The sequence below is a fragment of the Bombus vancouverensis genome, chromosome 6, assembly GCF_051014615.1.
Source record: "Bombus vancouverensis nearcticus chromosome 6, iyBomVanc1_principal, whole genome shotgun sequence".
Taxonomy (NCBI): Eukaryota; Metazoa; Arthropoda; class Insecta; order Hymenoptera; family Apidae; genus Bombus; species Bombus vancouverensis.
In genome coordinates this window covers 1,495,248-1,508,952 of record NC_134916.1, presented here as the reverse complement: position 1 = coordinate 1,508,952, position 13,705 = coordinate 1,495,248, and the positions used below count along the sequence as shown (strand labels likewise).

Genomic DNA, 13,705 nt, shown 5'->3' with positions numbered 1-13,705 from the left:
TTGGTTTCGCGCGCATGCAATCGTATATGTGTACGCATACGAAGATCACGAAGGAATATATATCGACTCGCGTAGTCGCGACGCAAGGGCAGGGTCGTCGGCGTCGGCACTCGGCACTCAGCAGTGTCAGTACGCCTCGCGACGCCGATGGGACTTGTGTTCGTGATACACACTTAGGTTAGCGTTTAGTGTTCGCCAGCAGTAGCTTTTGTACAGTGTTTTAATCTATATACATACATATATATATACATACATACACGCGCGGGCACACACATACATATACACATATATATATTTTCTTAACTGATTGTTAAATTCGTGAACGGAAGAGACTGCGTAACCGATCGAATTTACAATACGTCCAGTTTGACCAACCACAAAGATTCATTGTATTTTCGTCTCAACGAATTGCTGCGAATAAGCCGGGTCCACGGCGTGTCGTTCACCTTCTCTGGGCCACGAGAAGAAAAACGAAATTTTTGGAAACTCCAAAAATACACTGTGATCTTTCCTACTAACCAATTTGTCCTTGTCAAGGTGTCGGTAGCTTTTTTCTAACTCCTATGTGTAGTCTCCTGGTGTAATCTCTATTCCTTATTTTACGACTCGATGTTAACCAGAAAAGCTCCTACAATCAGTCGATTGTAATCGCGAATTACATAGCAAGTGTCACGAGTAACGTTTGGGTTTGCGATTGGAGAATAGAGAAAAGATATAGGGAAAGAAGAGAACAAGGAAGAGCCGAGTGAAAATGGGGTGCAATACGAGCAAGGAAAGTGTCCAGCCGGTAGGGGATGAAGCGAAGGAGGACGGGAAGAACGGCGGTGAGTAATCTACTTTTAATGTTTATTTTTATATTTTCTAAAACATGATATCTGACAAATATGTTCAAATTAGTCACAATATGTACTTATGAAAAAATACATAATTACGTGGACATGCTAGTTTTTAATTAAACCGACAATGAAATGTGCTATGCAGCGTATACTATATAGAAATAAAAATACAGTATGTAATTTAATCAAAGATAATTTTAATGTGAGCACCGTAGTTCTGTGCGAAAAACATACGTTTCAATAGATGTTAGTGAAGGTCTAAGAGAATCGTAATAAATGAATCTCGTGGACTTTTTCGGTTTACATTGATGATAATTTATTGTAGAAGCTTTTAAAATCGTTTTCTACTTTTAGGAATTCGATGTTTCTAATTTGTTTCCGAGCTAATGAATACAGGGAGTAATATGATATTTTTGAATTAATTTGATGAAAGCAATACATTTTCGAAGAAATAATGTTCATGTAATATATCACTAAAATGAAATACGTACTAGCAGATATAAAATTACTTACAACTAGTCGCGTTGGAGGTTAAGAACGTTTTGTTTAAACTCATTCAGAAGGACAAGCTTGCCAGTTCGTAAGAATGCATGGAGTCGTATTTGATATCTTTCCCTTCGAAAGACGACTCGAAGAATTATTTCGTTTTCTCGTCTAGGTTCTTGGTTGTCATTCGAAGTTGTTTAATCTTCGACTGATCATGGTTGTGGCGATTTTTGTCGCGAAACACGAGGAATACGGTGAGTAACGAAATCGTAATAAAATCGATCTGTGAACGCTGAGGCATTCGTATTCCGAACGATCCAAAATTCTCCGGAGAACAATTCAAGCATTCGAGCGAAGTTCGCAATTAAGAACTACTTTAATCTCACAGTCAGATGAACCATGTTTTAATGGTATTTTTATTTTTATTATTCGGTCTAAGAATTTGCAATATCAGTAGAACGTAAGTAAGTATTTCATTCATCTCGTTTATTGTGGAACAAGAAATTTTTATAATTCAGAAATGATACCCTCCCTGTACTGAAATGCTTGCTGCCACATCCGCAAATTTTTCTTATGACTTTTGCATACTGAACGTGTTTTGTAATTTTTTATTTGAAGTACCTAACTTGTTTTCAATGTTTGTCGCATTCGAGCAAAGAGAATTCCTCTTTTCACGTAATTTGTTTGTAAGAGAGTTTTAATCGTTGAATCTTTTTGTTTCTTTTTTAATTGTTTCAATGTACATGATACATCAATATTATTGACGTTGATGTAGTGACTCAGAAGAACTTCAAATGTCTCAGGCACCGTTCATTTAACCTTTTAATTGATTAATCAACTCGTGTTTTGTGATAAATAGTTGCATCATAAATATAGCGCTTATAAAAGAATTTTTTTCTTAGAGTACTAAATCACAATCACGTATTGTCGCTATTGAACATTTGCTTATTAATTACAACTCACCAGAGAGTAATTAGATCAAAATGATATTCAATTGTTTGTTCATACGCACATGAAACATATATTAACATATAATCAATTACTAATTGATTGTTAGTTTAGTGTACATATTGTCTTCGATATACTTTTTCATTAAATAAAAATATACATGCGTATGAAACTGAGAAATTCAATGTATTAGGTCATCGGACAAATATTGCGGTTTTTCTGGGAATTGAGTTTAAAATAGAATTCGTCACGATAAATGTTTTATAAAAGGAAAATAGGAGACTTACTAGAAAGATAAGTAACAATCGTAGAAATATGGAAAGATACATATGACTGGCTAATTATTGATAGATACATAATTGTTTATATTTATTCAATGTACGTAGCGAAAAGTTACTTATTAAAAATGTTTTCCACCAAAAAGTTTCAATATTTTAACCTATATCTCTTATCGATGAAATAAAACCTACTCTACTCGATTCTCATAAAGAAGAATTCTTTTCGATCCTTCATCGTTGATGGAATAAAGATTCTCACGTGATATAACCAGTTGCCCAAGGAGGAAGTTAAAACCTCCAGTTACGTTGTGAGACGAAGGCTAGTATGTATGTGCATTTGTATATACTTAGATCTCTCGAATTACGAGCGGAGTTCTCGACCTTCTGCTTTTTCTTTACGCTTGGTTCGTGCATCGCATTAAGGCTGACTCGCGATTTCTATGTACATGCTGTCACACCGTTGATACTGATAAAGTCAGAGTTTCGAGGCTTATGAGCTTTACTTCAGAAAGCTCGATGTTGCATGTCACGGAAAAGGAAGAAGCCGACAACAAGCCGAAAAGGGGATATTCCCGGTTGAATGAAATGAAAATTCTCGGCACGGCTCGGACAGTAATATAATGTCACACCATACATTTCGTTTGGGTACTAGAGCACGAAATCTGTTCATACGCTGAAGTACGATATTTATAAGATCAGCGTCATTCACGTTCCTTGCCTTCTTTCTTGAGTAATAGAAAAATATCGTTTCGAAACCGTATCTTGTTTTTATTACGAAGCGATAAAACGCGTAACAAGTGCACAAAGTTATGTCGGTAGTGTCATTAAAAATATGTAAAAGGAAACGCTATAACAAATAATTATCAGTAAAACATTAAATGAATTATCGATCGAAATTGGAATTTTACTTTGACATATATGCAGAATTTCATGCCTTCTGACCTTTTATCTGGAGCAAATCGGATAGGAAATTTTTTTTATCACAAGCTCCTATTAAAATTGTTCCATTGTACAAAATATGTCTGATACATATCAATACCCTCTACACTTCCTGTACAATCTTTTCCTATATGTTCCTTTTCTTCATGCATTTAGTACAAAAATATAAATCTACAAATACAGGAGAAACAAATACATAATAGACAAAATAAAATTATAAAATAAAATTTTTCATCGTACAGAATTTGATTACTCGTAAGTTCAAAACTGGTCTACGAAGGACGAGATATAATATTCATATATGTATATATTTTTAATCAACTGCAAAATTGTCATTTGTAAGATTCTATCAGAGAGAGAAATAAACGTGCAGTTTAGATATTTTTTATCCGATAAACGTGCTTCTCGTTGCATCTTATGGAAACAAGCAAGTATTACAGGTAGACGTATCTACGATCGAATTATATGTTTGTGAAACCCTCTTCCTCTTTGCAAAGGTAAGGCAATATTGGGCATATATATATGAAAATTTTATTCAAGTTGAGTAATTCTCGTTTTCCAACAGACTTTTTGAGATAGATATTATGGTATATGAAAGATTTCCTGTAATACGATACCATCTATTGATTTATACTTGCGTATGATCACTTTTTATCGAGTAATATTAATAAATTCTGCAAAAGAAGAAAGTGTTGTTTTTATAGAATTCGAAGGATAAAAGACGGAGAATTATTTTATAGATATTTCTTTATTAGTAGTGATACAGTATAGAATTTTGTATCGAAGATAAATCTTACTCTTTTTTAGATGCATTTTATAGAATTAAAACTACATCAAATTAAATCGTTAATTAAAGACATTTGAAATAAGATATTTGATATATGTATACACACATCTGAATAAGAGAATATAGTTTGATATAAAAAGTGAATCCACAGTTAAATGATACAGTTGTATGAAGTATCGAATATTAGACGAGACATACTTTTGTGAAATTCTAAAAATTACTCGGGCAGAAAGCCATCTCGGCGTTAGAAAGAGGAATTTACTTTCACTGTAACATAGAAAAATACATGCTGTGCTCACTTTTCTTTTTACGTCAGCAATAATGTGCACATTTTAGTAATATCAAGGCAATCAGCAGAATGCAGAGGATGGATGACCAAGTTGTTTTGTACAGCATGCGTACACTGTATGTATTATGTACTTATCTTTTATTTCTTCGTAGTTTTTCTTTGCAACGAGATCCATGTTTTGTGTCACGAACAGAAACTTCTTATGAATTATTCGACTCACCAGACGTAACTATTCTTCTTCCACTGCGCTATTTCTCTTTAGATTATAGATACGTGTCTTGTTTGTGTTTCCGATTTCTGTAATATTACATTTATTCGATACGTGTCACTTTATTGCTTGATTATTCTCGATGGATTAAAACAGGTAATCAATCAAATACTAAATTTTCTAATCATTCGATAATAAGATAATTTAATAATTTTCGTCAACATATAGCGACCAAACTATGTTAAGATAGAAGTAATGAATTATTAGTGGCACATTAAACGCATTTCCTCCCAATATAATTTACAAATAATCTAACATTGATAGAATTCATTCACATTTAAATATGAAACAGACATAGAAACTGAAACACACACACCTTAACGCAATTTGATTATCCTTTAGGAACCTAGTTACATTTCTATTCGGTAGTCTAAGTTCCTATTTATCTAGTAACATACTACGATACTCAAGGTTTCTTAAATAAATAATAAATTCTTTCATGATCCCAAATATTTGGAATTAGAAAGGTGTCCAACCTTATCACGTGAGTAAGTTCGGGGTTCGACGAATCGGAGAATCGCGAAATTGGCAATAAATATTACTCGCTTCGGAAAATCGTGTTACCTTGTTATTCGCGTCGATCTTGTGAGTAATAAAAGCACGACGAAACAATTTTATTTGTCTCTATAATATCTTCTTCCACCACTGATAGAAAGTGTTTTCGATGGTGAGTATGACTTCAGCGACTCGCGAGTAGTGACATTTTCTTAACAAACATGTTCTAGTACTATTTCATCAAGATTTTGTCACTATCGGGAGTTAAGGAACGACCAATTCATGTGAACAGTGCTTAGTCTCAACGATATAATTTCTGCCTAAATGAAACAACACCAATGCATTATCCGAGACGCTCTACATTTTTCAGCGCGAAACCCAATTTTTCGTCCGTTTTCTTGATAATCTTTTTCCATTACTTAAATTTGTTCGTGACATTAAACAACGTGCAATTAGGAAATTATAAAAATCTTTAAAAATTATTACTCTAGTTTGGACCGAAGAATTTTCTTTAGGGATTGTCTGTTTATTCGAAAATTGTTATCAGCATTTTGGTCTTGCGATATCCGCTGTCAAGGCGTTAACAAAATTTTTAATCCTTAGACTATAGGCCGTTTAAAAACAAGCCGTTTTGTATAGTTAACCTGACATGTATGACCTGAAGATGATGACAGAATCGCATATACGGATCATATAAACACGCAACACTAGGTATTACAAAAGAAAAGTACATATATATAATATTGTAGAAGTGAAATATAAACTCTATGAAAATTAAAAAATTTCATTTACATTTCAATTTATTTATCTTAACTACATGGGTTGATATTCTCCACCATATTAGGTATTAGGTTATTATAATAGTTCAGTAACAGTACCATTAGGGTTTAAATATAACGATGTGATTAAAATTTCATTTTATACGATATTGCATATGCATCGACTTAAAACAGTACATATTAAATGGTAGGAATGCGGAAAATAGTCTTCAGTTCTTGTATTCAGTTCTTTTGGTGTTTGTTCCGGTTTGTTGGCTCCATTTGCGTAAAATCGTTGTATTACGCTCCTTTATTTGTAGGAAGATCTTAAGCAGAGAATCGAGGAAATGCAAACAACATCAAGGAACGATTATTTATTTTCTTTGCCGTGATCGGTTACTGTTGAACGCGAGAACCAAACTTCTTAAATAATAAACTGAATAACATACGATACGACAATATGGAACAATGTACTCTTCGCTTAGTTACAACCCTACTTTTCGCAGTACTTAAAGCAGAAAAAATTCCTTAAAGTCAACTGTTCACGGTGTGCACCACCGGATGCATCTTTCGTTATTCAATAAATTCAAAGGTTATTTCGGCGAATACTGCTGCGTACTTCTTTATTGTGCAATCACATTGGTGCAGTAATCTGTGCAGAATTTATCTAGAAATATATTAGCTTGAAATTCTTTTGACCACATTCACGCTGGTTATGTGGTAACATGTTTTTGATAACGACGAATCGTGTCGTAATATACTTGGGAAAAAGTATTGTTTCTTTTTATTATATAGAATGCATCACAAGACAAGAGAGTAACCTACAAAAGGATTTTTGATATCAAAGGTACATGTATACTCGTATGATATGAAGAGGGACATATGGTGCTAAAATGTTTTTAAAGAATAATCTACTGTTTTACTACAGGGTCAATGTAACTCGTTATACAATTCTTAATTACTCTCTAGATCGCATAGTTATGGCACTTGTAATACACAATCTAAATATTCAGAAGGCTTGTCGATAATGCACAGTTACCAACGTTTTTATGTCTTATCAGAACGACGTTAAAATCGTGGAATTAAATTCGGTGATAAAGACATATACATACGCACATATGTATTTGATACAAATGTAGTAGATGTTATACGAAAGATAAAGCTCGTGCAATCAATTATTTTGCGTGTTTGTCGAGAACAGAGTTCCGTTTCGACTTTCTTTCGGCCTGCCAAAGCCGACACGTAGCAGCGAATAATGTATTTATTCTACTGATTGTGAGTAGTGGTGGAGCGGCGCGGCGGTTAAGTGGAAAAGTGCCAAACTGTATCAGCCAGCCGTAGAGTTTATTGCATGGACACTTACAAATTGATTATTCCGCGTACAAAGCGATTTTAGGCGTAAAATGGCAGTGTCCAATTTTCTCTACGTACGTGAAAATCGTTTCTATATGTTTCGAACATGACGGTTTGGACATTTTTTATTTGCAAAACCCGAAAATAAATTCATTCGCTACGTTTCACGCTCTCTCCAGCTAGAACGCAAAAGTTTTTTATTTATATTTACGAATGAAAGTGATATAAAATATTTATTGTTATTATTTATCGAAGAAATTAATAGGTGTTTTGGTCGTTTTCCGTAAGAGTTCATCGATCTGTTCGCGTGATAACTTTGGTTCTTTCTAAGTCTTTCTAAAATTACGTCGTATAAAAATTAACGAGGGTTACAATCGATCGTATAATCACAGTCATGTAAATTATATTCGCATAATAAATTCCTACTAAGCACGTGCGGTCACCGAGCATGCGTTCTTTCGGCTCGATTGAATGAATCAGCGCAGAAAATAGTTTGGAAACGAACACGAACTACGAAATTACATAGTGCTCTGACTGTAGAATGTAGTATCAACTGCAGGAACTTACATGTAAGTTGGAAAAGGCTTTCGGATTAGACCATATACGTATGTATGTATGTACATATAATTTGTGAAATAAAGGGAACAATTCCATTAAGTTTCTCCAATCTGTGGCGTGGATTTGAAGAGATTCAAGAGTGTACTTCACACTGATCCCTCTAAATCTTTAGTTTTAACATATGCTTGTTTTCGGAGTATCTACATATATGTATAATGTTTACACGGGACAAATAATAGCGTACATTTAAAATGATTAACTTATGAGTGCAGATATACATAAACTTACAAATTAATCGGTAAGATGTCTTGTGGTGTCGAGAAAAATCGCTATTTGTTCTACCGATCTCCTCCGTTACACGATGCATCGGTCGTGTGCTTTTTTGTGACAACTGTCATGTATTCTCTATGTAAGATTATACAAATAAGTTTCGTATTACGGAGTTCTTCGAAATCAATCGATCGTGATACACCCACGAGTTCAATTAACTCAAGGCCGCATTGATTCGAGCGCGACACGCGGAGCATCGATTAACCGGCTCTCCATTCGATCGATGCGCTAGTCTAGTGCTCGCAGCCACGGACATTCAACCTTTTTGAATAATTACCTGAATCGACCTAATGACAAGCAACAGCGTTCGCTTCGATTCTCATTTCGACAATGTGACAGATAAGAACGCAGCTTGTTTTCATACTTACTTGGCTTTGCCATTTTGCTGATATCGTAGTACACTACTTTTAATACTTCCTTCTAAGAACCTAAACTCATTTATCTTAGGTAGAAATACATATAGTTGAAAACTTATTTTATGGCAAAAGGTTATATATTTGCGAGCGATTCATATGGAACTACATATCTCGCGCAGTTCGCGTGCGAAGCTTGACCTCCTTTACGACATCCCTAAGATACGCCGCTATGTTTATGAATCCGACAATAACGTCGTTTAACTGGATTCATGCGAACGAGCATGGTAACAGCGTCAGCAACCAGAAAAAAGTTGTAACTAACTTTGTTCGGTTATTTCAGGTAAATTTGTAATGCTCGGGGCGTTGTAGTGCATATGATATTAGACATGGCATCGTTGAAGTTGCGTAGTAGCAATGTAATATTCTTTGTATGTATTAATTACATCTTCAGGTAGAAGTAAACTAATAGCGTTAGAGACACGCTTATCTAATAAGATAAAAGGATAGATGAACCTTGCAGGTACAAAGGGGTTAGATTGAGCAATTACTTGCACCAGAAAATACATACGTATGTGTATGTATTTAATTGTCTGTTATTTAATAGTACTATCGAGATAAAGACAAGTCTTGCTGAAAAATTAAGTTGAAAATATGGAATAAAATTCTGTTTCCGAGAAAACGGAATGAGAAAAATATAGATACTAGAGTATTATATTTTTTATAGTATTTACATATGTATTTGAAAGGAACTTCTTTTCAAGCACGTTAGTTGATACCTCTTGAAGGAGGTCAGAGTTTAAAGTAGACTAAAATGCCTATAATAGCCAATTGTATAAAATCTAGAGGATCGCTATTTTATCTATCTGTATGCTTGTCAAATTAACATCTCGTGTAATAACATTGTTCAGAAATTGCGTTAATTCGTTTAGAGTAAAAGAGCTTTATTCTCGTCATTAATTCTAAGCTCGTTGACAATTAGCATGGAATTCGATCGTGAAGCAAGAAACGTTCGTGTGCTTTCGTGTTTTGAAAACATTTTGAGTTTATAGCTCTAAATTAATGGTTTATATGGATAGGCTCGGGCGTTAGAGATTTCCTACAGGATCGTGGTTTTTGATATTTGGCAACTTTAATTTTTTGATAAAAACAGAAAAGTTGAAAAAACAAAGATTAGTTGCGAAGTTGAAATAGGAGAAGTTTGAGTTTCGTTAGAGGGAAATTCGGTTTCTTATTTCAACTCGAGTACAAAGTTGCTTTTTACACGTACAAGCACGTAATCGTGCTACAGATAACCGATTCAAATTTCACAGGATGTTTTAATGAAGACAAAGTATACTAGGATATCAAATAAATTAGTCGTGTATTTCATAACATTCTAATTTATCGTCATTATGAATCAGTTTGTGTAAATTTAAATGAAGTGCTTGGGAAATATCATTTAAGGTTAGTGCCTCTCGTTATGATATATTTAGTAGCTGTATTTTAATTTGAACTTTTTGAAACGAGTTACGCGTTAATTGCAATGTAAATTAACATGACTGGGTGAAATGATTTCGAAATTTTCGCTTAAATCGTGGTTAGATGAAATTTAAAATTTTCTATTAACATGTAGGATAGATAAATATGTGGATAACGAGAGAAATTTATATTTCACGACGAGATTTTTTCTCGTGGTATAATAAATATAAAAAAGGGATGTGAAATACTACGTCAAAATCTTTCTTGACCCTCGAATGTAAAATTTATGTTTATGTTAAAAAGCACTATAAGTCGAATATAGGTATGTATTCCATTGAAAGTGGATTCTAGGAAAGTAGATAAAAAGACAAAGTACCATATTCTTCCAGATAAACTAAAAGATAAACTTTCATATTCTCTTCATGCCAGAAATACACGTTTCAAAAAAAATCTTATATTATATTTTGGAAATTTAAACTGAAAAAGTCATATTCGATGTTTACGTATATGGTATTGAAATTTGAGTAATTTTGCGAACATAAATAACAGGCGAGTGGTTCTTTAAGCTCATAAAGAGTTCAAAGTCGGTCGTAAAGAAACACGCCTATTGGTGTGAACTTCATCGTTGCAAAACCATTAACATTTCTAACGATACAGTAGTTTCCAGTTGACTTCAAAGAATTTCATAGTTGGCGGTAACTTGTGTCTTTATGACGTCTAACGCTACGTCTAGTGTACTGCGTAGTGCTTAAACAGAAGATGTAGAAAACGAGGATTGGTTGGAGAGAAGTAGAAGCGTGTATAAGTGGAGCACCAGCCATGAACCGAATATTAACACAATGAATTGTCGTCAGGTGGTTATAACTATGTATACATGTATATACTAGGATGCACAGGTCGATGAAATTAACAGCGGTGCAACAGTGGCAGTGACAAAAGAGAAACTTTTATTCCTTCTCTTTTTTTGGTTATACCTTACAACTCAATTTTCCGGAACATATCTTTGAGTTGAAAAAATTAGAGACTTCCGTGGACTCTATTTTAGGAAGTCTTTTATATCACTGAATATTATGTTTTTGACAGTATTATACTATAGTTAGTATTGCAATTTAATTTGTATTTTTAAATAGTTACAACAAGGCGAAATTATTTTTATCTTTAGATCGCAATCTTTTTTGGTACAGTCTGTTAGCGCAGATCAAAATGCAGTGAATTGAAATGATGTAAGTTGACGAGAAACTATTACGAGTCTCGTTTATTTTGTGAACAGAATTTCTACATTTAGTTAATATAACGTATATTTAGGATATATTTACTGAAGTATCCTTTGGCGATATCAGATGGATTTTCGAGGTCTATAACCGCAGGTCGATTGTCTAGTGCTTCTCTCTTAGCTATTTGGTTCGTGTCGTTGATCTATGAAGCGATTCGCTTAATTCCCTATCCGACGATTCGCAGATCAGACAAGCTGATACAAAACACGTAAAACTAAAAAAGAAATAACAATGGTTGTCTTCGTGCGATGAATAGAGTTCCTGCTAAATTTCACCCGAGAGCATATCCCTGCAGAGAGAGAGAGAGAGAGAGAGAGAGAGAGAGAGAGGGAGAGAGAGAGAGAGAGAGAGAGCGAAAGAGAGAGAGAGAGGGCGAAAGAGAGAGCGAGAGAGAGAGAGAGAGAGAGAGATTTACGTATTCACAAATTTAATGTTATTTTGTGGCATCCAATAATGTGACTCTCTTGGGATTGAAATATCTAAGAGCCTGAAGGTTCCTGTTTTTATCGTGAAATTTGATAAACCAGATAGAGGTCTGCCATTAAAAATTTTGAAATTATTTTCGGATAAATTTTACTAAAATGTTCTGTAAATGATTTTCATATTTAAATATATTGATTCAGTTATTTTATTGTCTTCACTCTTTTGCGATATAAAGATATTTATTATGTAATGTAAATTTAATTTCAAGAGTTTAAAAGTCGCGAAAGAAAAATTCATATCCTGAATGAGAAAGACTGCAGGCTGTGAGATAGTGGCTGAGTGTGTCAGAAGTGGAGGAACACTTTGTTTCAAATTCCTCTTATCGTTCTTTCTGGTGGGTTTCATTCTTTAATTACATCGCGTTTAATTCCGTCGGCTCCTTCCTAGAGTCGGCAGCGGTCTTTAAAATAGTCAATCTCTTTAAGGCGATAATAATATTTCCCTTTCGACGAGTCAATCTGACAGACTTGTAATTGCCGCGAATAAAGTCGTTAAATGGTGGAACATTCACAACATATTTTTTTTTCGTTTTTCAATTATAGAAGAAAATGAACATCTGTAATAGAACATGTATCATAAACACAACATTTTATCATGAAAATATGTATTCTTTCCTTTTCTATCTGGATTCTTTTATAATTTAATTTTTTGACTCATAAAAGATATCATTTTTAATGCCTAATTATATCCTAATTACTAAGAGATCGTTATGGCAATTAGGTGTTGTAGTGGCGCTCACAATGAGAAGATCGTAGTAACATGGTTTTCACATAGTAAATTACAAGAAATTTCCAAGATGAGGATTAAGGAATGAGGATTACGTTTCATAGATAATATACGGCGAAAGTTCTGCGAAGGACTAAAATTAACCTCTTCGGTAAGATGCTCGTCCATCGCGTAGTGCCACTTGACGGCCGTGAGCAAGAGCGATTGCATAGCGTTACTGTACACTTTAGTCGATACTCTGCCGATTATAGTCGACGCTTGTACCGAAAAGATTAAAGCGATGATTTTGTATAAGTAAGAAAATCAATAAATTTAAACTAATGGAACAGTAAAATCGTCATAGAGATACAAAGATAGAGTGCGTGAGCGAGAAGAAAAAGCGATGTAGGAATAAAAAGAGAAATAAAAAGTGTCCTTGTCTAATAACGCACGCACATTTGTACAGTAAATATGTAAGTGTAACACCGATCAATCAACGGCGTCAGTGTGCATGTCAGATAAGACACGAACAAAAGAGACCTCTATACAGCGTTCTCTTTCTATTCCCATATCGCATCCACACTTACACTTTGTACGGTAACGTAGAGACTCGCCTACTCTATCTTTATATCTCTATGTAAATTGCAAATATAACAAAATAACTATAAAACTAACGAAATGCCGCGATAGATCGCTTCGAAACAATTACCAAACGAAGAACTAACGCGATAAAAAGTGATAGGAACGAAATAATATTACGGTAATTCTAAAACGACCATACAACGGAATAACGTCAAAACAGTTACAAAATGACCAAATAATAGAACGACATATCTAGTCAACGATTTCAATTCACAAAACTTCGGTCCAATGGAACAGTCACAACCTTGATGGAACATAAAACCACGTCTCTTAAATTGGTTGAAAGTTTCCGAACATGCGTTCTCCCACCAATCGCAATCGAAAGGCTAAAATAGCAGCAAAACATAACATTCTGAGTGGCATCCGGGCACGCTCCTTGGATGGACGAGTAAACCTTGACACGCATCACGTGTTCGGTATTCGGGGCAAAACAATTCGCGATATTTCCACTGAATTTCAAGC

At 34.2% G+C, this 13,705-nt stretch overlaps 1 protein-coding gene across 1 annotated transcript in view; it reads left to right on the top strand.

Annotated features, from left to right (window-relative positions):
• Positions 1 to 107: 107 nt before the first annotated feature.
• igl (IQ calmodulin-binding domain containing protein igloo) overlaps positions 108 to 13,705 on the top strand; it is an 88,235-nt gene continuing 74,637 nt past the window's right edge. Inside the window, exon 1 of the mRNA XM_033342747.2 lies at positions 108 to 824. Within this exon, the coding sequence (XP_033198638.2) occupies positions 752 to 824 (73 nt within the window). The 5' untranslated portion in view covers positions 108 to 751. The remainder of the gene's footprint in view (positions 825 to 13,705) is intronic.